Source organism: Aulonocara sp. 'chitande type north' Nkhata Bay, linkage group LG18 (genome assembly GCF_057382095.1).
Source record: "Aulonocara sp. 'chitande type north' Nkhata Bay isolate Kocher_YH1m ecotype deep benthic linkage group LG18, A_spYH_male_GT1.1, whole genome shotgun sequence".
Classification (NCBI taxonomy): domain Eukaryota; kingdom Metazoa; phylum Chordata; class Actinopteri; order Cichliformes; family Cichlidae; genus Aulonocara; species Aulonocara sp. 'chitande type north' Nkhata Bay.
Genome location: NC_141361.1, coordinates 15646997 through 15670232, shown reverse-complemented (window position 1 = coordinate 15670232; position 23236 = coordinate 15646997). Strand labels below are relative to the sequence as shown.

Below are 23236 nucleotides of genomic sequence, written 5' to 3'. Positions count from 1 at the left end.
CACTTCCCACATATATTGCTCATAATAATATAAATAAAACTGAATTAAATTCTGTCCTCTAGTTAAGTCGACAACACGAAAGCCTTTTCGTCCTCTTGTTGTTTTAGTTTACTGGTTCTTTATCGTTGTTGTTTTTTTTCCAGGAAGCTGCTTGTTTCCCATTGTCAGCAGAAAAGCTCTGCAGGGGCATCGGGCAGGTGTCCTCACAGACAGAAGCACAGTAAATTAGTCACTCGGAGTAAAAAGAAGCAATTCAAAACAGACAAGTTTAATGGGCATGAAAAAGGAGTTTTAATTTGAAGAATCTTTGCACATTTTCTCTGCACACCTGTATGGATTATCAAAAAAGGTATGCAGCATCACATCACATCAGTTCCCTTCATATCAGCCAGTAAATTGAAAGCTGCACTTGTAGGAATTCTTTCATATTTTGTGAAATACAAACACAGCGTCTGCTTATTAATGATATTTAGCTACAATGGATCAATGGCACTGATGCAGGCAGCAGCAGCCCGAGATTATTATGTAATGTCAAAGCAGTAAACACAGAGTTTTAAACTTGAAATCACTTTTGTTTTTTTTCTATGAAATGTCCCTCATGATCAAAGTGAGAAATGATGACAAATTACAGAAGGTAGGCCTGCTGCCTATCAATGTTTCTGTTTAAAAAAAAAAAAAGACAATATACTTCATGCTACATTTCATTCTGAAAACAGAAAATCATAATTTTCCACTTGGAGAGTGCAAATAATGTAGAAGGTTGTTTGTATCAAAGCTACACCTTTCTTGTGAAAAATGAGCAAAGCTGCGAGTTACAGATTGATGTTTTTTTTTCTGCTCTACAGTGTACATGTACAAATCACATTCTCCTAAATGAACCCCTGCTTTCAAATATTACACTTGTCTACAACTACTGTACAGTCATATGTCAGGCCATACTCTCATACATTATATTTCAATTAGCATGGAAATTGAACTACAATATTTATAGAACAGACACAAAGTTGTTTATTGCTCCGTTCTGCTGTTTCCTAGTCTAAATTGCATCACAGTGATGCATGCATTTTACTGCTGCATCAGCTGGTGACAGGTCAATTATCATTTCTTGTCATCCAATAATTACATTGGCTTTGTTCTGATGCTTGAAATACCTCCTTGGTCCTCCCCAAGGTCTGCAATAGCCCACTCATCTCTCTCTCTCAGAAAAACACCAATCATGATAGGAAGGCCACTACTCAAGGGTCGTTTAATTTACTTGTTCCTGTTAGATTTGTTTCATTAAAGATTCTTCTGTAGTAGTGCAGGTATTGGGAACAAGTGTTGGAGTGTTTGTTGTCCATTCAAAACAACATTACTGGAACCTAATTTTGTGTTTTTGAAGTTCTTATAATTCTCAGCTAGTGTCCTGTCAGTGACAGCTTTAGTGTTGTTTGTTACACTGAAATGTTGGATTAGGTATCCTTGTCCTGTTGCCTAAGGTACAATGCTGTGCAAAAGTCTTGAGCCACATGTCATTCTTTATATTTTGTTTCAAAGTAGGCAGGCTTTATTGTAATTTTTCAAATTGGTCTGAGCAATAGTTCTCCAAACTTTGAGAGGCTTTGCAATTTTTTTTCTTTGGACCGTTTTGGACGGTCTTTGCTGTTTTGATTATTTTTGAAGGGCGGTCTTTTATAAAATAAAATAAAAAACTCAAGAGATGAACCAGTGTAAGAGAGATTAGATAAGAGACAATTTAGCAAATTTAAAATCATATGTTTAGGCACATGATACAAAAAATATCAAAGTTAACACAATCTGAGAGACAGAAAATAGTATTTTTGCACCAACAAGAAGCGAAGGTCCGAAAGAACTTCTAGCAGAAAACTTGTCATATTTTGACATTGTGTGCAGTGTGAACTTAAGGAATTTGAGGAACTGGACAAGTGGAGGAAAAGTGGCAGTCTCAAACAAAAATCTGCAGCATATAAACAGCATCTTAAAGTCCAGCAAAGACCTGACACAGGACCTGAGAGTTGTATGTGGCCTTTCAGCTGATCCATCTGTTATTCACTCCTTGACAGATGCCCTTCCACTGCATAGTACAAACTCTGTTTTTGCCTTTTATTATGTATTTCTATGTGTGTTTGCACAAGTTTAAATAAATCTATGCAGCTATTTCCCATTTTTCTAGCAAAAAGAAAAAGAAAGAACCGGTGGCTTAAGACATTTGCACAGTACTGTACAGTACATTAACATACTGCTTCTTTAAACAACATGTATTTTAAGAAATGTAGACCTCTGACAGTCTACCTACTGACAGAGAATCAGTTTTTCTGGGTGGGCGGCTGGTGAGGTTTACAGTTTCTGAGGCGGGAACAGGTGGCGAGGCGGTTTCCCTCCCAGTAACCAGCATCTTGGCCGTCGTGACAACGACACTTGGTGCAGGAGTCAACCCAGATGGGCTCTCCTGCAGGAATCACTTTACTGCGTGATCCATCAACATAGCAGTTAGGACCTTTGGGGAGAAGAGAAGAACAGGTAATTGGAACTTAACAGATACTACACATAATCAGTCAAATGGATAGCATTGTGTAACTACACTCATCCCTATTTTAAACCAATTTTCAAAAACAAGACAAGACCACACTAGAGTGGGTCTAAATGACAACATTTGAAAACTGTGCTCAAATTATAAAAAAAAAAAAGATAAATGTTCTCTCTGTGATGCTGTCTGTGAGTGTTTTTTTTTTTTAACTTTCTACTTTTATTAAACTGTGTTTTTAACATACCCTCCTTGCATTCAGGGCAGCACTTCCCAGGCTGATAGACAGGGTTGACACATGGTGGAGGCGCACAATCTGCCACAAGACAGCGGGCAATGCCATCACTGTCACAAGTGCACTGCTCACATTCTGATGGCTGGAAAACACACACACCGACACAAACACACGCATACACTGAAACCCAGCAGGGATCATTTCCTAATCTCCTCGTGATGTAAATGCGGGTTAGTCACTCCTAGCAAGCACACGAATTATGTATAATGGTATCCTTTTTAAAGCGTGTACTAATCCTCGTACCAACTCAAAAGGGGGCGCCATTTACCTCCAATTTAATACTGCATAATCATTACATACAAACGGATATCTGGTTTAGGCTTTAGTATTCATCAAAGCTCATCCTCATTTGGTTCTGACACATGCATTCAGAGACAACGATTGGGAACAATGGGGCGAGACCAGAAGACCCAAAGTTTAAACACCAACTGGTGCTCCCTTGTGTTACTAGAATATCTCTATGATATTCAGATTATTTAGATAATAATTACATTTTAGAGCTTCTATTAAGTGTTGTTATTATTAGTGTTCAAGTCATTCTTTCGAATAATGTATTCTTATAATGTTCTTGTACACTGTTATTGCTGTGATGCATTTACAGTACAGTACAGTTACTACAGCTTTGACGTCAAAAAGATTTACTTAAATAATACTATTGACATAAGCGCACTAAGGTGCTTCATTTTAGGATGACGATGCTGACATTTTCACTTGTAGGCCATTTTCTAAATAGTTGCAGCTACTTTGAGCACTATTCTTACAAAACTAAACTATTATCGATGGACGTCTCAACCAATGCACACCTGTAACCCTCTTACATTTTCTTCAAAGCCTGATGATTCACAAACGTATATCAAAGTAAATATAGAAAAAGTGTAAAAAAAAAAAAATTAGGCCTAAAAAGACATTTTTAGACCTTTCCAATAGGTTATGTTTATTTATGTGGCACTGACTTACCTGGAAGTTCTGTCCTAGCTCGTACACCACCCCTCGATACTCGCACCCAATTTTTTCACACCTGGGGCAGCAGTCGGTGGGGTAGTGGCTAACGTGGATACATGCAGCTGGGAGAGAGGTGCATTCAGTGCGGGCACACACGGAGCCCTCAGCGGTGCACTCACATTGAGTGCAGTGATCAGAGTCCAGGAAATACCATTCTCCCATGTAGTAAATGCTGCCATTGGCCTCGCAGGTGCTCTCCTGCTGTCCAGCGACCGAAAAGCCAAAACAAGCCTGCGCGCAAAGTACGAGTGCCAGAAGGACCGTGCGTATCCCGCGCGCTAAGGAAAGGCGCTCTCTCACAAGCTTTTCCATAATCTATCTGATTAATCCAAATGAGTAAAAGTTCGTTAGTGAAGGGAAACTTGCACTGTAGTCCTACTTGGGTTTAGTAGAGCGATCAGCCAAGATTTGAAAAAACAAACAAAACCTTTTCTTCGTTAGATTGTTAAAAACAAAGCCCCCCAAATCCTGAACCTCTCCACAGCGGTCTGCCGGGTCTGCGCACACTTTTGCAAGGCAAGGAGTCCGGAAGGGAGTGGAGGCTGGGAGCATGAGGGGGAAAGTTTCACTGCTATGCTTGCCCTTAACGTTACTAAGCTGAAACCTGTCCCTCCCTAGTTTAACACGCACGACTTCAGCCTCCTACAAGAGTTCTTCGTGGCCTTGTGTGATACTTGAAGCCTACTGCGCCTTTAAATTTGCTCTTATTGTGCTTTATCTGTTTAGTCTTGTATTTATTTTTATTTTACAATATACCAAGTTTACCTGGATTTAATTGAGTGCAGTCTCTGTGTTAACGGTTCAGACAAATCTCGCGATATCTCTCCCTAGCAACTCAATTGTTATCCTTAGATACCATAGTCTCGCAAGCTCAACGCCCATCAAACATCGAAAAGGTGAGCCTCTCTTCCTCTTTGGCTACAGTGTTTTTTAAAACACATTTGGTAAGTAGGTTTCACACAGCGTGTTTTGTATCGTTTAGTGTTAAACTTACATTACATCGGTTTAAACGAGCTCCTACTTTCTGCTCCTGTCACTCATTTTCAGTAGTGCGGCTAAAGTTTATTAAGTCAGCAGGCCCGTTTGGTTTGAAACATGGCAGCACCATTTACCAGGAAAGAAAATACTGTGTAGTACTGCTGACGTTAATTACATAACGATTTTTCTTTTCTTTTCTTTTCTTTTTTGGTGTTATTTATGAAAATGAAAACAACAAGCAACAAAAGACTGCAAATATTTGGCCAGAAAGGTGTAGCCTGAAGTTTTAGTTTATTACCCAGTTTGATTCTTCTACTCCATTCCCCTCCTACTTATAAACTACTAGAAATTACTTAAATAGAAGCTTCTAACAAAGTGAAGTAGGCAAAAAGAGCGCAAAAAGCTGCACATCATGTCACGATCTAAAGCAGGGGTGTCCAACTCCAATCCTCAAGAAACAGCTGAGAAACAAAGTCATTGACATCTATCAGCCTGGAACGGGTTACAAAGGAATTTCTAAGGCTTTGGGATTCACGGTGAGAGCATTATTCACAAATGAAGAAAACAATGATAAACCTTCCCAGAAGTGGCCCGTCTACCAAAATTACTCAAAGAGTCTGTCAGTAATTCAAACAAAAGAACCCAGAACAATATCTGGATAACCGCAGGCCTTATTTGCCTCAGTAAACGTCAGAGTTCATGATTCAACAGTAAGAAAACGACTGAGCAAAAATGCTGCTGATGTCTCATCTCACATTTGCAAAAAAACCATCTTGATGATTCCCAAGTGTTTGAGGAAAATGTTCCGTGGACTGACGAGCCTTTTGGAAGGTTTAAGTCCTGTTACATCTGGCGTAAAACTAACACAGCATTTCATAAAGAGAGCGTCATACCAACAGCCAGACATGACGGTGGTAGTATCATGACTGCGGCTGCTTTGCTGCTTCAGGAGCTGGACGACTTGCTATAAATGATGGAACCATGAATTCTGCGTTCTACCAGAAAGTCCATGTTGACCATCAGTTTGTTATGCAGCAGGACAAAGTGTTGTAGTCAATACCTGGACCATATATATGTATAAATAAATTTATTATATACATTGGTTACTTGGAACATTTAAATATGGGGGGTATAAAAGAAATCAGGAAGGGGGCAAATACCTTTTCACACCAGTGTATGTTGTTATGTTCCACAATAATTTGTATTCTTCACTCTTAGATTGCCATTCACATGCAGTCACCTGATGAAAGCCAGGTCTGGGGCCCTGGCCAGTCCCTATGGGGCCTGATCGCTGAACATATTTCTGAGTCAGAGCTGCCAAAGATCTACACCGCACTGGGCCATTCCTTGGTAGATGTGTACATGGACATGCACACTGAGGTGAGAGAAGTTTTATAACTCCAGTGTTTGATGTCTTCTGTCTGCATACAGTACCACAACACCTGGTTTGTAAGTTGAAAGGTCCCTCTTCACAGTCAGCAGATTGTTTCATCATTCATATGGTTTTATTTCTTTGAGGAATTCACGCTGGGTCTGTTTCTAGCAGGATTTAACAAAAGTACTACCACAACTTCTGCAAGAATTTCCTTTTGGGCAGAAGCAAATCAAAACATTGCTCAGCTAAGCATTCCTAGCCAAACAATTTAAGGACTCTGGTTTAAGGCTGTGTAAGTAGGTTAGTTTTGCTGCATATATTCATTACTTACAATTCCCAGACTCCATAATAAAAGTGAAATGTGGGTTAGCTGGCACGGCGCCACAATGAGATCCAAATGTGAGCCAGACAGACTTCAATATTTATTCCAGAGCAGCTAAACTCTCAGACCTACAGGGACTTGAAATGGCTCACAACTCATTAAACAAGCACATTTAAAATCAAGACTGCGGTGAAAATGTTCATTAAAAGAGGAAAAGTTTTGAGAAGAGTCAAAGTGAAACATGTCAGGGAAGAAACTGTGACTTCCTGATACTCATTAATAAAAAACTGTGAAGAACTGAGAAATGTAATTATATATTCATTCAAATTGAAATATCTTATTCCAGCTTTCATACTGTGGCTTGATGTGATACAACCACTGAACCAAAGCTGTGGTAAAACATATTTCTATTGTCTGTCCTTTTTTCTTTCTCAAATAATGAATTCTTAAAAAGCATTTTTTTCTAATAAGTGCATCTGGCTCTGTGGGCATTTTTGCCTCAGACATGTAGACCCCTGATTAGAGACAGCAGTGCACTCCGTGAGATGGATAAAACCTGTGTCAAATCAACTCGTGGATCCATCCACTGTGGCGACGCTTGGGAAATAAGGGATCAGTCAAATGTACCTTCCAAAAAAAAGTGCAAAGTCAGGGCATCATATGTTTTCTTTTTCCATAAAAAGCAACCAAACACCTCAATAAAGAAAAATAAAGAACTGTAAAAGATAATTTCTAATGAATCTATGATCAGCTGACTAAAGAAATAAGTGAAAGCTGAAACACTCAAATGACAGACCTCAGACAGACAGTTGTGCTTCTGCACTTAAGATCAAGTTTGTAGGCTTTCTTTTCACCACCTTCTGAGGAACAGAAATTTCTCGTGCTTGGCTGTTTATTGTCTGGACTCCTCCAGTTTCTGAGGTGTAACTGAGCAAGACAGTGAAGCCAAACACCTTGCAGTGGCAGCATTTGGTGTGTGTTAATGAATGAATGAGAAACACTGCAAATGCTTTGTAGAGCCTCTGAGGTTAAAAGCCACTACTAAATGCAGACCATTCACTCTTTACCAGCTTCTTTCTTCTGCTTGTTTAGTACTAAAATCTTTCCATGTGTTGGTCAGCCCTCCTTTCCATGCCGTGCCCCAATGGTTCAGTCACTGCTCACACAAAAAAAAGAAAAGGAAACCACCTGGATGTGCTTTAACTCGGCTCTAGAGGCCTGCCATGTAGATTCTTACCACATATAATATTTGTAGCAGTTTCTATGTGAAATCCACACGACAACTGTACGGCATGCAGGTACTCCTTCTCACTACTGCAAAATAATTCAGCATATGCACAACCCCGCACACACTATATACACACAGAAAGAAGCTCAGTAAGCTGAGTCACTCAGGGGGTCGGTATAACAGGGTTAAAGAGGCTAATCCTCAACTGTTGATAAGACTGTTAGCTACATATAATTTGACTCGACTGTGTGTATGTGTGCGTCAGCTTTGATTGTGCGCCTGTACCCTTGCACGTGTATGTGTGTGTGACTTTGAGTATTGCTCTGACATTTCTTCATCTACAGTTCAGTGTGTCTGACTGTAAAGCCTCCAGGTGGAATAACAGACTTGAGGCTAAAAGCTCTGAGAATTATTCAGGAAAAATAGAGCAGAGAGGGCCTTATCTGACTGTCACACAAGTACATTCAGGTTTTGATTCAGTCTTTACATTTACTTTAGGATGGATCACTTTCATTTTTCTCTCCACGGCTCTCTGTATGTCTTTTCTTTCTCTTTTCTGTCTATGTTTCTCTTGCAGCCACATAATGACTTCCATTCCTCAGTGAGCCACTGTGAAAAGTAATAGCAGATCTGCAGGTGTCCCCTCCATTCCTCAGCGCTGCCATTCCTCTCTCCATCAAGGCCCTCATTGTCTAAGGCGGCAGGATCAGAGAAAATATTAGACTCTCCCTATAAGGCCCGATCTCTCCCTGAACTCTCACTTTCACTCTGTCTTTCTCTCTTTCATCCCCAAAGTTAAATATTTTCAAAAACCCAATTTAAGTAGTTCAGCAAAACTGAAACGTTTCACCGGTGTTCCCTTGAAATAGCATTTGGATGAGATTGGCTTACTGCTGAGGAAAAAGGGAAAAACATCCAGGAACAACTCATTAGCCAGTGAGCCATGAATCCTTTAATATAAACACCTCAACGCCTAAAGGCACATGGCGGAAGTTAGTGTGTTTGTATGTGTTCACCATGATAGGGTGTAAATGCTGGCGTTACGAGAGGATGTGCACACACACACATACACATGCAAAGACCAGAAGTGCTATGTTTAATATCCTTCTTTTGAAGTAAAGTCTTTGCATCATGACATAAATGATTGGCAAGCAACAGGTGTCGAGGTGCTAATGGGATCCAGACTTCACTGAGGCATGAGCATTCACACGCGCTACAAAGAATAAAAAGGTTCTTGGCCTCAAAATGAACAGAGGTGTTTGTCTAATTTTCAGCCCAAGACATATAGTAGCCAGTGTGGTGTGAAAGCATGCTAACGGTGTATGTCGTTTTCAGATTTATATCGATTTTCTTTCTCCTTTGTCCCTGTGGATGTAGAAGTTGTATTTCTTCCTGTTCCAAGAAGACTGTCAACTGTGCACAACAGTTTACAGTAAACAAGCTCTTCTTGCATCAGTGACAGCCAAGAAAATGTCTGCTCCTTGTAGTATTTAGTATTTGCACTGTCAGTGGAAATATTTATCTGTCCCTCAGTTTAACAGATTCTTTTTTCAGTGTAGAACTTCTGAGTCACTGTGAGGGAAACTACTTGTATCCTTACATTGAGTAAATACTAGTAGATTACCTTTAAAGTAACTGGTGGTCTTTTTCATTTCAACTTTCATGTCCAACCTTTTTTGAATTCTGCCGCTTGTGAGCCTCTGTTATTTCAGTTTTCCCCTGCTTTCCAGCCTATTAGCCATGCAGGCTTCTGTCTTACATCATTGTCATCACTTTCTCTGCTTCACCTCCAGGTGGGCGTGGGCGTGTTGCAGTATGCAGATTGTAAACAGATTGCACAAACCTGTTGTTTCCAAATGAAATTGACTTACTAACTTGTGCACAGTGGTAACAAAATAGGCCGATGGGCGTTTCATAATTCTCATGGTAATTTTCCCTGCACACTTGTATTTTGCACCAATTACATTTCCATGTAGATATGAGTAAATGTGGGACTTTTAAACACTTGTCTCACTGTGGTACCTTTTGCAGGCAGAGATGTGGCACAAGATGTGGCAGGAGAACCAGCGAAGTGGAAAGCACAGCGGTGGGGCGGGGACCCCGCTCCCATGTCTGCAGAGTGCCCCTCTAGTTGACCCCCCTGCTGTGAAAGAGCTTTTGAGAGCTGAGGTCAAGATGTTACTACAGACTCTCGGAGAGAAAGCCAGCAGGGCAGGAAGGTAGGTGGAACATCTCACATACTCAGATCAACACTGCTGGACATGCTTAATGAACTAGTTATGGCGCTTTTATTCATCAGTCTCTGCTACAGCCTTGAAATGCACTTCAAAGTTTGGAGAATAACTTAATTTGTTATCTTGATAATGTTACCATCTATCCACTCTAACTAGAGCCTGTCCCATCTATCATATGGTGAGATGTGAGGGTACACCCTGGTCAGGTCACCAGTCTGTCCCAGGACTAAGTGACAATACATTGAACATTTTCTTAAGAAATTAAAAGCTTTATTAGTTTGTTTTTTTTATCCTGACTTTTTATGCCCATTTTATACATTTCTTTCTTTCCCCTGATCATTCATGTCTTTCCTTTATTCACCAGCCATTAGGTGGGCTGATCAGATGAGTTAAGACCATGGTCTCCTGACAAAAAGTACCATAAAATGCTATTTTGTGCTCCCATGTCGGTTACAAATGGCATGGGAAAGCAGAAGGACAAAGGTTTTTGGAGACGGGAACTGGTGTGGGAATTGAGGAACAATAGGACAATTATAGGAGCGAGACACAGTGATAGATGACTGCAAACACTAGACTCGCACTCAGTGCAAGCTCTGTCGAATTGCAGATATGTTTTACTTTAAATGGGAGCCAAATACTCATCTTCAAAATCTTGTGAAAAGTTAGTATAGAATTGCAACAACTTTGAAGGAAAAGAAAGGCTGATTGAGATCCAGTGAAGGGCACTCAGGGAGACAGCTTTGAGACTTAGTACTCTATATCTGCTTTATATGTCATCAGGGAGTTATAAGCGTCTCAAGAAGTAGTAATAAATCTTCCTAATTCCTGTTTTTTCATCTTTTTTTAAAATGTTTTACAGCTAATCGTATAATGCAGGTCAGAGATAAGCTTGTAACAACTGGCAATTTAATGACATGCATTAAAATACTCTGGAGAATGTCATAAAACCATTGGCAGAGCAATATTGGTTACCAGCACTGCCCTGCATTCTCACATTAAGACATAATGCCTTTGTGAGGAGGTGTGTGTGAGAGACTGAGACTATGTATGTTTAAGGTAGCAACTACCCCAACAACTTGCAGTTTGCAGCCAGGAATGCTGCCGCATGACTTCTCTGGTTTTGCTGAGGCCTTTTAGGACATAAGATGGATTGCACTCCGCTTTGTGGCTTACCATTTATTGCCTGTCAATTTGTGCAGGCTGTTGTAGGCTGGAGGCAGCTTTTTATTCTGTGGGTTTCTGTGGACCTTTAGAAAGTCGTGAAAAGCCAATAATCAGAAATTTAGGCTTTAAATTGGACTTGATGAAAGGATTAAGAAGTTTAAGAAGTTTACTTTAAATAAGTGATGTGGTAATTAAAAAAGAACCATAAAGACACCTTAAGAAAGACACCAGCAAAGGCCTGCCCTGTTTACAGTATAAGTATCACCAAAGTCCAACCTGATTGCCATCCAGTCTTCACTAACAGCGCAGAATGAGTGGCAATCAGGTTGTCCTTGTTTTTTTGTCTTTTTAAATGTAGTTATTTGCGTTTGAGCTATTTGTGGGTATAAATTACGGGTTGATCTAATATTGTTTGTTTGTTTGTTTGTTTTATTAATCATGTCTTTCAAATGGTAAAAATGCCATAAAGACTGACATTTCCCAAACCCAAAGAAATAAATGTTAGAAAAGTCCTTATTTTGTGTGTTTAGTAGTTAAAATTGCACCATGGAAATGTTTTATCACCTCTTTGCTGTCTATGTGTGATTGGCACACAGTTGACATACACAAGAAGTTGAATAATTTGCAGGTATTTGATTAGACGAATTAAACTCCGTATAAAGTCTACACTATATGGTCAAAGTACTGGGCCACCTACACATCTAACCTACAGGAGCTTTTACAACCAGTTGTTAATCCAAAGGCATTAATATGGCTTTGGTCTCCCTGTTGCTGCTATAACACCTTCCACTCTTCTGAGAAGGTTTTCATTGAGATTTTGGAATGTGTCTGAGTTCTTGCCATTTTTTATCCAGAAAAGTACTGTTCACCACAGCCTGGTTCAGTCTTGGTTCCAGTTCATCCTAAAGGTGCTTGCTAGGATTGAGGTCAGGGCTCTGTGCAGGCCAATCACGTTCTTCTACACAAAACTCATCCAACTATGGATGTTACTTTGTGCACTGGAGCATGCAGGGGCAGAAAATGGCCTTTCCCAAACTGTTAAAGATGGAAGCATAGAATTGTCCAAGATGTCTGAAGCATTAAAAAGGGCCTCAGCGCAGCTCCAGAAAAACAACCCAATTAAAGATGTATTAAACCCACTCCTTCTCCACCAAACTTTACAGTCAGGCAGGTAAAGTTTTTTTTGGCATTACATGCTGGCTGATAGAAATGTGTGATTTCACCACTTCACAGAACACATTTCCACTGCTCTCAAGCTCAGTGGCCGCATCCTTCACACCACTCCATTTCAATGCTAACATTGTGCTTGGTAATGTAAAGCCTAGAAACCAGTGCCATGAGGCTTCCAGCACAGTTTGTGTACTGAAAGTTTGTGTGCTTCCAGCACATGTTAGACCCAGCACACTGTGCTGATGTTAGATCCAGAGGAGGTTCAGAGCTCTGCAGTTACAGAGTCAGCAGCGAGTTGGCGACTTTTACGCACTATGCACCTCAGGACTCAGCGACCCCGCTCTGCAACTTTACATGGTCATTCACTTCATGGGCGAGTTGCTGTGGCTGGCTCCTAAACGCTTCCACTTTGCTGTAATACCACTTACAGTTGATGGTGGAATATCTAGGAGGGAAGATATTTCACAAACTGACTAACTGTCGCAGCTGTGACATCCTATTACAGCACCATGCTCGAATTCATTCATCTATTAGTTGAGAAATATTTCAGTCTTGATCAAAGTTAACCAACAGACCAGCACTGCCCTCCACTGACTGGCTGTTTTTTTTTTATTTTTTTATTTAAGACTTCTTTCTCCACAGTCTCCTACTGAATCTAGTTCGTGGATCAAAAAAAATATAAAATGTTACACTGGTGCGTGTTATGACAGCTCAGTTGACAGGGATTTATTTTGAAGCAATCTTAAAGGGATTTTTTTCTACAGATGGTAGCAAGGCCTGATGTTTAAGCTGACAATCCAATATCCATAAGGCTACAGGTCTGATGCCCAGAACAGCAGAGTGTCTTATTAACGTGTCACTGAGCAAGACACAAACTGAAGCCTCGCTCACTTGCAAAACACAAGTCACTCTTGTAAAGTGCTCTAGTTTGGATGTAAATGGATTATAAAAAGTACCATTCAGACCGAGAAACAAGCCTGTTGTTATTGGCTGGGAGGGAATAGTGCCAAAAAAAGGCATTGGTGCCACGCAGACTGTGCCAGTGCAAATCACCTTTTCTCTTTGAAGTTGGCTTCTGTGTAGTTGTTGACCTTGATGCATGGTACTGTGTGTGTGATCCAGGTCTTTGAACGTTCAATTAGGCTAAGTCCCAAGTGCATATCGGCTGAATGGCTTTCAGGAATAAGCCTAACACACACTTCTCGCTGATGCCACTTTCACTGTAGAGCTCGACAACCATCTGTTTAATTTAATATGCTCTGTTGGCGTTAAAATTGAGAATACATACATCAAGGTGTGGACCTCTCATACAAAGTATTTGTACCTTTAAAAAAAAAAAGGTTTACTAGACATTTACCTGACAGGACTGGTTTCAGCAATAGTTGTTGATGCAGTCGGTGCTGCATTTTTCTGTGTTTAAGTCGTTTGTATGAGGCGGTGGGGGTGGGTGTGTGCCTTGTAAAGCTGACTGATTTATCTTGTAGGCTTCCTCCTGTGTGGTCCTGATGTTCCTACCATTCAGTCTCTTACACATACACAAACACACATAGATGCATATCGTTGCCAGATTCGCATAAAAACATGCATTTTCTATTGCGCAGTGACTGTGAAATTAAGCAGAATGGACCAGGCAGAGAGCTACCTCACCTGCAGCTGCCCCTGTGGTTTGGCTTTCTCCATGAGTGAAGAATTAATGCTGCTGCTGTATAACTTTTCTGCTTTGAGATATACATGCTTTTTAAAGATAACTTGTGGACACGTTTTAAAAATTTAATTCAATAAGAAGAGACCATTTGGAATAGCAGAACATGATTTATTGATATACAGAATTCAGTTAAGCTATTTGGCAATTAGATTTCAAAAACCCATCGTAGCAGAACAGCGTCCCACCAGTGACAGGAAGTAGGGCAGGACCCCCTGGAGGGCGGTGATGGTGAAGATGAAGATGAAGGCTTGGATGGCGCCCTGAGTGACTCGGGTGCTGTGGAGATGGGGAAGAAGTGGGTTGCGTGAATGAAAGTCTGAAAGAGAGAATGACAGAAGAGCACTGAGGTTTAAATTAAACAGATTGGAAGCTGATTGGGTTGAAGCTGACAGGCAAGAAGATGATTGGACTAGAACAGTGATGTCAGCATTGAGTTTTGAGAGCCTGTGAAAGTGGGACTGATACAAAGAATAGACTGGCAGGCAAAAACCACCAGTGCAGATGAGTGCTTACAGATCTTTCTTACTGAACTTATGCTTATGCTTCATTATATTCTTAACACCAAACAGCACATTCTACCACAACTTTTCTCACTTTTCCAACCAGTATTACTGCAGTGTAGCTGTCATGCCGCTGAAATCATTAGCAGATCCTATGAAAAAGTGCAAAGCGCTTGGATACAGTTTCAACCTCTTTTAGGCAATGCAAAGGATTAAAGCACTGTGGAAAACTGCAGAAAAGCAAAAGCTCAATCTGTGGCTCTTTTGTATTAGAGATGTTGAGGAGCTCCTGCATCGGTACAAACCTGAGACTCTAAACTACGCCCTCGGCCACCGAGACAGATGTCATACTAATTGCACCAACCCTAAAGATACTGACAGTGGAAGCAGGTTAGCAAGAGCCCAGGCTTGCTTAATTTACTGAGATTATGCAGAACTTGATAAAGTCTTGTAATCTTCTGTCTTCAACTCCAACCTGTCCCTCTTTAGGCCGGACTCCCGCTGCTCAGTCCAGTCGAGAGCTGAAGATGAGATCGAAGCGGTGAGAGGAAAGCTTAATGTCACTGAGATAGACCAAGTGGTTGATCGACTCAGGTGAGTTTGAGCCATGTTAAGGATTTCAAAAGCCTTAAAAAATTTTTGTTAAGTATTTGAATCAACTTTGAACTGGGTCATTTGTACCAAAGGGAATATTATCATCTGAATGTACATATCTGTACTACTTTCAGACTTTTATTTGTTAAGTTTTTAAATCCCTCAGCTTTTCTGTTTGTGGGTCATTTGAAGTGTTCACATGTGGTTGTTGTCTGAAGCTGCAGCAGTCTTCACCATACTTGGCACCAAATAGCAGATAGATAGTGATAGTCTGTTAAAGCTAAGAAGCTGAGGGCAAGGCATCAAAACCTGAAACTTGAGGCTCGAAACAACGCTGTTGCTGGGTATCTGTGGTATGTGTAAGTAAGCAACATTGATGTCACACGTTCTCAAAGTTACAGAGCTAAAAGAAAAACAAAAGAACAGAAAATCTTTTAATGCTAGTGAAATGATTTTTTTAAAAGAGGCTCAGTGCTTGCTGTGAATCCACAAAGTCTGCCCTTCAGGGTCGAATGATTAGAATTTATTTACAAATCCGGCAGTATCGCCCTAATACATCCAGATTTTAATAAGCAAATACATTATCACACCTTCCTTTAAAGAACCTTTATTATTGTACTTAAAACACTTTCAGTGTTGTCATTCATTACTTTTTTGTATCAATACAACATATTGTTATTTGGATTGTGCTGTTCGGAGAAAGCACCGGTTGTATCGATCAGTCTTCTGTGAAATCAAACCAGTCTGGTTTGATTTCACAATAAACAAACAGCTGTTTGTTTATTGTGACCCCTAAAATCTTTTTCCGTACCTCCTTATATATGACCCTGTAGTGCACCATCTATACACACCCAACTTAGTGGAATAACGTAAGGGCATACATGCGGTCCAAACTGGGAAAGAGCACAGTTCACACTGGTACAATAGTTAAAGAATGAACTCTTGTCCTGGTTTTTGTAATACAGTCTAGCAGCGACACATCTTGCATATAATTTTTTTTGTGACTGACTCATTCATATTTGGTCTTTGTAACTCTGAAAGTCAGAGTTTCTCTGAGCCCTCTCATTTTCCCCTTAATTTCCCCCTCAGCCTTCCTCTGTGGCTTTTGTCATTGCCCTGCCTCCTTCACGCTCCATCCCTCCATTTCTTCCTTCACCCCTCGCTCTGAGGCCCACGGGGCAAAGCAGTCGCTGGAGCTACCTTAGAAAAACGCCTCCCTCCCTCTCTCTCTTTCTCCCATTTCCTGCCTAGACCAGAACAAAAGGCCCCATTGTCAATAAATGGATCCCAGACCCGACCAGAGCCAGCAGAAGATTCTTTTTCATTTGAAAGAAGTGAATAAAATCTACTACGGTTATGTAACTGGAGAAGGGCAAAGATAGGGAGGGAAAAGAAAAATAGGACACTGTTTCCTCTGTACCGTATGAAAACTGCAGAGGATAAAGTCTGAGCAATGCACCTATTCTGTTGTCGCTGCCTGTGTTTTCCATCCTATTGAAACTGATATTTATCTGTCAGTCTGTCTGTCTATCCATCCATGCAGAGCTCTCCTAATAGGGGAATGTGAAGAACTGACCAGACTGGTGAAGCATATAAAGGTAAGAAGATCAGGATGGAACAGCCACCTATCAAATGAATGCTTACTCAACCTTTTTTTTTGTTAGTTGCCAGTGCAACACTGATGAAAATCCTACAGTTATTTACAGGTGACTGCACCAAAACAGCTGTGAATTTTACACATCAAAACAATCCATGAATTATGAGCATCGCGAAGGACTGTGAGGCCTGAATAATATGTGCTTTATCAATATGTAGCATAATCTGTAGAGTAGGGTTTTTCTTCAGGTGTAATTTTTCCTCTTAATCCCCAAACTGAGAGTTTACCTTCATCCAAAGTTTCTTCAGCTACAGAGAAAGAAACTACATACAAAATAGCATTTTTAGCATTTAGCATTTTTCGAGCTTGAGTTGTTTGATGCATGTTCATCGTTTCCATTACACTGACTTCCTCGTGCGTCAGCATATTTTTAGTCTGAAAGACAAAAGATATGTTTTTCCCTCTTAGTTTCAGTCCCTTAGGCAGTCCTGCTAATTCTCTTTTTGGCGGTGAAGCCCAGCCAGGGCGAACATTTTCACAAATCAGCATGCATGCACGCTCACAAAAGCCTGCAAAGCCTCAGTCTGAACTTGTATTTTCCATTTTTCCAGCCAAGAGTAAGATCAATCTCCTCCCAATCAATCAAATGGCATATAAAGACATTTTCACACACACACACACACTCGATCTAACTACACATGTACGTTATCACAGAAACAGAGTGAGTTTAGCCAGATGTAGGACTTCTCTGCTGCCCAGATGTTGAAGTTATCTCTCTGTACACTCTTTTTGTGTCTGACCATCTACAAGTGTTGCATTGCCAAGAGCTTCTCTTGGAAATATTAGAAACCTAAGCAAAGAACAGACACTCAAGTTCACTGCATGTTTTCAAGGACCCAGCAGTGGATGAAGTGTTGTTGTGCCTGAAGCGCAAACAGCTTCTTAAATTACTTAAACGTTCCTGTGAGGCGAAGATGCCATTAAAAAGATAAACAAAGCGGGAAAGGTACACAATATTGAAACCCTCATTGAGCTTTTTATTGTTGACAAAGTAAAACCCCGTGTAGGAGAGTGAAGATAAAGAGGAAACGTGACCCAAGCATGTGTTAGCTTTAAAAGCCTGACGGTGGGAAGTTAATTTTAACCACTTTTCTTTGTCTCTCTTAGATCTCATTTAAAAGAGATTGCAATCAGTGCCAGTAAGGAAATTGTTTCCTTAAGCAAGTGTCTGCTGTCTGATGTGCGATTGGCATGAACTCACTGTGCATGTTCAGTCACAGATGTGGGGACCGTGTTGGCCTTACATTGTGCAAGTCATCATTACCTTATTAAGAGTGAGCGCTTCAGATCTTGGAACAACACTGGCCTCAGGATCTTCTGTGTGACTTGTTCGATTATTAACAATTCTACAATCTCACCACATCTGAGGCGGTCATAAAGGAATCGACAGTGAAGATTTAGAAGTAGTTCACAGACTTGTGTATATTTTTCTTTAAATCACCAATTCTCTTTCTGTGTGTTTTTCAAGGGGAATTCAGATTCTGCTCCAAATTGGAAGACGTTATGGAGAGGCAGAGCTAAGCAGGAAAACATTTGAATGTTCAAGTCAGAGTTTTAGATCATAATTGTTAACCTCTGTTTTGTTCCAAGGGCTGCTTTTAATTTCTACATTTTTGGGGGGGCTTTTTCTTGTTTACGTAATCAACCACATGTTCTAAATGCTACGCCTGTCAGCCAGTAAGCTTTTTACTACGCACAGCTGAGGTTTCTATTGATTTAGAGTTATTCAGTGCAGTTAAATTATATTGTTTTTAAAACAGCTATTAAACAAAGGCATATCAGGCATATAGGGATTGTTACAGTATGAGCTAATTGCTTTTTTTAGTGCTGGATGTAGCGGCCAATCATAAAATGGTCCTAAACACAGTCATAATGACCCATTTTCTCTTAGCAGGAGGGAGAGATAGTGACTTGGACCAGCACCAAACAAACAACTCTTAATGACAGTAGATAGGAGGAACTCACACATGTATACACAAACCTCTACTGATCCTTGTTTGAGTGTACTGAGTATAAAACACTCGAGCTGCGGAAAATATGTAAAAAAAAACAAAAACATCCTTACTCTAAAGTAAAGCACAGGTTTACACACAATTTTACATAATCTGTTAATAAGTGAACTTTTTCTATTATGGACACTAACTGGTAAATCGGAATCATCATCATGACTCTCTTCACAGCTTTATTACTTATTAGGTCACTGATCTCTTCCATCACAGTCTGACTTTGGCTACGCTTTGAGCTTTACACAAAGTTACTGAAACTTATTTGTTCATAATAAATAAAGGAGTACGTCTCAGTGGAGCCTCTGATATGTAGTCTAAACATCGCAGTCAGCTTTAACTCACTGCTGTCATAGGACTGGAGTCTGTCAGGGATTTCATGATTTTATGATCTTTATTTAAACTGATGGACTGATTTTTGTTTGTGCTATCAGAGGTGCTGCTGGCTTTTAACTTACATTTTATTTTACTTTATTTTATTCATGTTTTTTTTCTATTGAATTGCTAGCAGCCCTGCTCTAGCTCAAAGCTGCCTTACACCCCACCCTACACACCTGGCTTCTAAAATCAACATAATATAGTCCCATCTCAGAGATAAACGAGCACATCACAGTGCAACAGCTAGAGTATTATTACTTCTGTATGGTGATGCATTTCTGACAATACTGACTTTATAAAAGTTATACTGTGTAAAATGTGATTAAAAATGACCTTAATATGTCATCCTGAAAACATCTAAACTATGCAGTTCTGGTTAAACTGGTGTAGCTTCTCCACCAAATGCTACAGTCTGGCCAGAGCCTCATAGATATGCAAGACAAATTCAAGAATTCCTTCACAAATGGTGTTGCAGTTGCTGGAGGATAGTTATTTAACTGTATAATAACATAGGTGCTGAACAGACTTGCTTTTATATAGGATTATAACCAGAATAAAACCAGTTGAGTTGAGCCCACCATTGCAAAAAGAAAGGTGGCACTGGAGTTGAGCTCATCAGTCCAAACTGACTGAAATTGAATGCGATGTATTGTCAATCTGTCTGCATTTATAAAAATGATATTTTCAAAGCTTCACCAATTTGTAAGAGAGTTACTCGACTCAGTTTGAGTCGGCCAACGCTTGCTTGTAAACAGGTTGTCAAAGGTGCAATGGGCTTGCTGTTGAAAGCGTTCACTGCAACTTCTCGTTTTTGCCAAACGAGAAGAAAATTCAGTGCATTCACCAGGCGACAACCAGCTTTTCGTAGTCACAAGGAGGTTGCTGGCCTATTTTTACTCTAGTGTGACTGAGACTTGATAAAACCAACTTATATAAGGTGTTCCATCAGGATGCTGAAAGTATTTATTTATTTTTTTACTGCTTGACCAGCTTGATCAAGCTTGACAGAGCCATCTTAGAGAACCACCACCTCAGGTTATGAAAAGATGGCTGTCATACTGCTTTGAGCTGGATTTTGTAGAAGGATTAAGCTGCCGAGGAAGTTGCCGTAAATGTGTGTCGTGCAGAGGCGGATTTGGGTTCTCATGTATCAGATTAATCACTAAAACATACAGCCTTTCCTAAAATACCACCAAGTCTGCACTGTGGTAATGTGTTCAAACCCCACACGGACCACACAGGCTATTTTTGGAGTGCGTGCGCTTTAGAGTTGTTTTAGATTTCAGTCACTTCTCTGTCAGTGGCACCGCACATACTTTGTCTGTCGCTCTGAAAGACAATACTGGAAGGTTTGGGTTTGAATCCCACTATGAGAACAGGGCAGAGTATGTGCTTTATCTGTCAGTCTCCAGGCCTGTGGGTTTATGTGGGTATGTCTGTGTTTGTGCATGTGCGCACGCGTGCATGTGTGTTTGTGTAATAGTCTGCGGTGGCTATAAAGACTCTTAGTATTTGTGTTGCTGTAAAACGAGAAGGAGGCTGTGCCAGTCTCTGGTAACAAACACATGCACATTAAGACACATTTTGCAATCAGGTCTTTGGTTTTGTGAGTTTCAGACACACACTAACACACAGAGCTCTGTGGTTTTCATTTGCTATGGATATCGATGTTTGAAGCCAAATTATGATGGAACACTGCTGCTCAATCATTTAGCGGTTACACACATACACACATTCATTTCCTTCTCCTCCCGCTGTTAGTTTTATCCTCTTCCCTGTTCCTTTGCTATTTCCAAAGCCTCATCTTAAGCATGTTTAATACATTTATATCCTATTTTTCCAGTGTGTCCTAGTTTGGTGCCACAGCATTATGCTAAATGCTGCTGCGATGACGAGTAGAACTGCACAGTTAACATGAGCTCTCAAGTTTCTCTTTTCTCCTGTGCTTTGTGTTTCTTGCAGGCAAACATTAAACAAAAGTGTCACAGCGGACTTCATAAATCTGAACCTTCACTTGCAGGTTAAGTCACAAATTTTGGCATTTGCTGCCATCTGCTGGCAAAATATTTTGTCCAACACGCGTTACATGTCTTTATTTGAGTTTACAATTTGAAACTGATTCCAAGACATATTTATGAATGTAAAACTGAGCTATGCAGGGTCTGTCTTCTGCTGATTAACAGGTAGTTCATGAGTACAAGGAGGCGTTCAGGGATTAGTTAGGATTAACAGGGACTTAATTTAATGTTTGTAATTAATAATCACAATATCTCAAAATAGTTTTAATCATATTTGAGACCATTTCATATCTCAGATATGTTGTGTTTGTATATTTGTAGACCTGAGAGAACTTAGAGGAGCTATACAAGTGGATTTGGAGCTCAGCCCCTTTCTGTTCCCACCTTCGTCCCCTTTGCCTGCAAAGAAAGGTTTCAGGTTAGTATGCATTATTATTAGTGACAGCTATGTAATTAATATTAAAATAGCTGCTTCACTTTCATTGCTTGTTTTTGTCTTCTTATTCCATTAAATATTTTGAATGTGAACACGATGACGCTTTTCCTATAACACCATCTCAAAAAATACCTTCAACTGCTTCTTTTTGTTGTCATTGTGAATGAAAATTCCCTTAATTCATGAACTTCTGATTCATTTTCCACAGACTGACAGCAGCACAAAGCTCAGAGAGTCTGAAAACTTTATCTCCTCCATCAGTCCTAAGACCGCATCCACCTCCTCCTCTGTCCCCTCCTATACCCAGGCCTCCAGCTAGACCCCGTCTCTCTAAGATGTCAACATCCAGGACTCACGGTCAGCATAGAGTCACATCAGCTTTTAAAAAGTCAAGCAAAACACCTACCTGCAGCACTGCTGACACATCTGGGCATACACACGGTCTCCTCACCACTGACCACATAATGAGAAATAATAACCAGTGTGGTTTTTGTCCAGAACAAGACAGTGCTGGTCTTTCCTGCAGGACCCCAGATTCTACGGCTAATTTTGAAGTAAAATCTGAGAGAAACTCACCCCTTCACAAAACCCATTTATCAGTAAACTGCAGGATTCACAGCCAAAGCACAGAGTGTGAATGGTCACCGCAGAGGGAGAGAAAGAGCAGCCCTGCGTACAGGCCAAGACACATCAATATCACCCCGTCACCTGTTCCTGCTCCCAGCGGTCTCTGTAATGAAGGAAGTTGCAGCAGCAAAAGTACTGACCAATCTGTGGCAGCGAAATGGAAATCAGGTATTCAAAAGAGGCAGCAGGATAGTAGCTGTGAAGGCAGTTTAGAATCAGCGAGAGCACAGTCATATGCTGATAGCAGGAGGAAGACGTCTGAGAATTCAGTCATGTCTGAAACTCGGAGAACTCCTGCACAGACATGCAGAAGGAAGAGCAACGGTGAGACTTCTAGAAATTTAAGTGGAGCCTTCAGGAATGAAGGCAAAGACCAAGAAAACCTGGGTGGCCAGTGTGCAACACTTTGCCCATCTCATCCTTCAGCTGCATGCAGTCAGCGACCACCAGCAAAGATTAATGAACATTTTTTTACCTCTTCAAAAAAACCACAAGGGGGAAGCACAAGTCAGCCAAAAGAACCAGCAGAGCCCCAGTTTCTCCAGAGGTTTCATCAGCCAGTGCCTCCTACAAGAGTGCAAACTTAAAGACGACTACTACCTGAGGGTGGTAGTCATCTACCTTCTCTTTTTATTTTTTATTTCCAAGCTGGATGGATTGACAGTTGCAAAAAATGTTTTACATGGTTTGTATGGATTCAAAAAATAATAATAACAGAATACATAACAGAATACAGTATGGTGTCTTGAGCCACCTCTTATTTCTTCATATATATTTAGGTTTGAATGCCCTCTATATTTTCATTTTAAGGTACTTTGCTGGGTGTTTCGGCCATTATCACTAGACACCTTCATCTAAGCAGACCATGCCAGGGTTGATCAGGCCCCGGAGTGTGTCACTGGTTTATGTTAAAATTGTTATTTCTCTTCTTCTTTCTTCTGTTTAGTTTTCTTCAGGTTATTTTCTATCTATTCACTGCAACTGAGAAATAATACTTACTTCTTTAGCATTTATGGAGCCTCACTT

General features: G+C 40.4%; 2 protein-coding genes across 5 annotated transcripts; one reads left to right on the top strand and one right to left on the bottom strand.

Annotated features, from left to right (window-relative positions):
* Window positions 1-276: 276 nt before the first annotated feature.
* On the bottom strand, window positions 277-4565 carry LOC147308250 (von Willebrand factor C domain-containing protein 2-like). Its single transcript, XM_086273249.1, has 3 exons — window positions 3777-4565; window positions 2772-2901; window positions 277-2497 (listed from the first exon to the last, which is right to left on the bottom strand). The coding sequence occupies exons 1-3, from the start codon at window positions 4131-4133 to the stop codon at window positions 2307-2309; spliced, it is 678 nt and encodes a 225-aa protein (XP_086129375.1). The 5' UTR covers window positions 4134-4565; the 3' UTR covers window positions 277-2306.
* A 21-nt stretch (window positions 4566-4586) lies between these two features.
* ccdc24 (coiled-coil domain containing 24) lies at window positions 4587-22945 on the top strand. Of its 4 annotated transcripts, XM_086273245.1 has the most exons (10): window positions 4649-4765; window positions 6018-6179; window positions 9756-9943; window positions 14771-14887; window positions 14987-15091; window positions 16635-16689; window positions 21092-21149; window positions 21469-21565; window positions 21792-21940; window positions 22082-22945. In XM_086273245.1, exons 2-10 carry the CDS (start codon window positions 6030-6032, stop codon window positions 22795-22797), a joined length of 1635 nt encoding a protein of 544 aa, XP_086129371.1. In that variant the 5' UTR covers window positions 4649-4765; window positions 6018-6029; the 3' UTR covers window positions 22798-22945. The 4 variants fall into 4 exon arrangements, with proteins under 4 accessions (XP_086129370.1, XP_086129371.1, XP_086129369.1 ...); XM_086273244.1 differs by having other exon boundaries at window positions 4587-4717; window positions 21792-22945; XM_086273243.1 differs by having other exon boundaries at window positions 21792-22945.
* The last annotated feature ends 291 nt before the right edge of the window (window positions 22946-23236 follow it).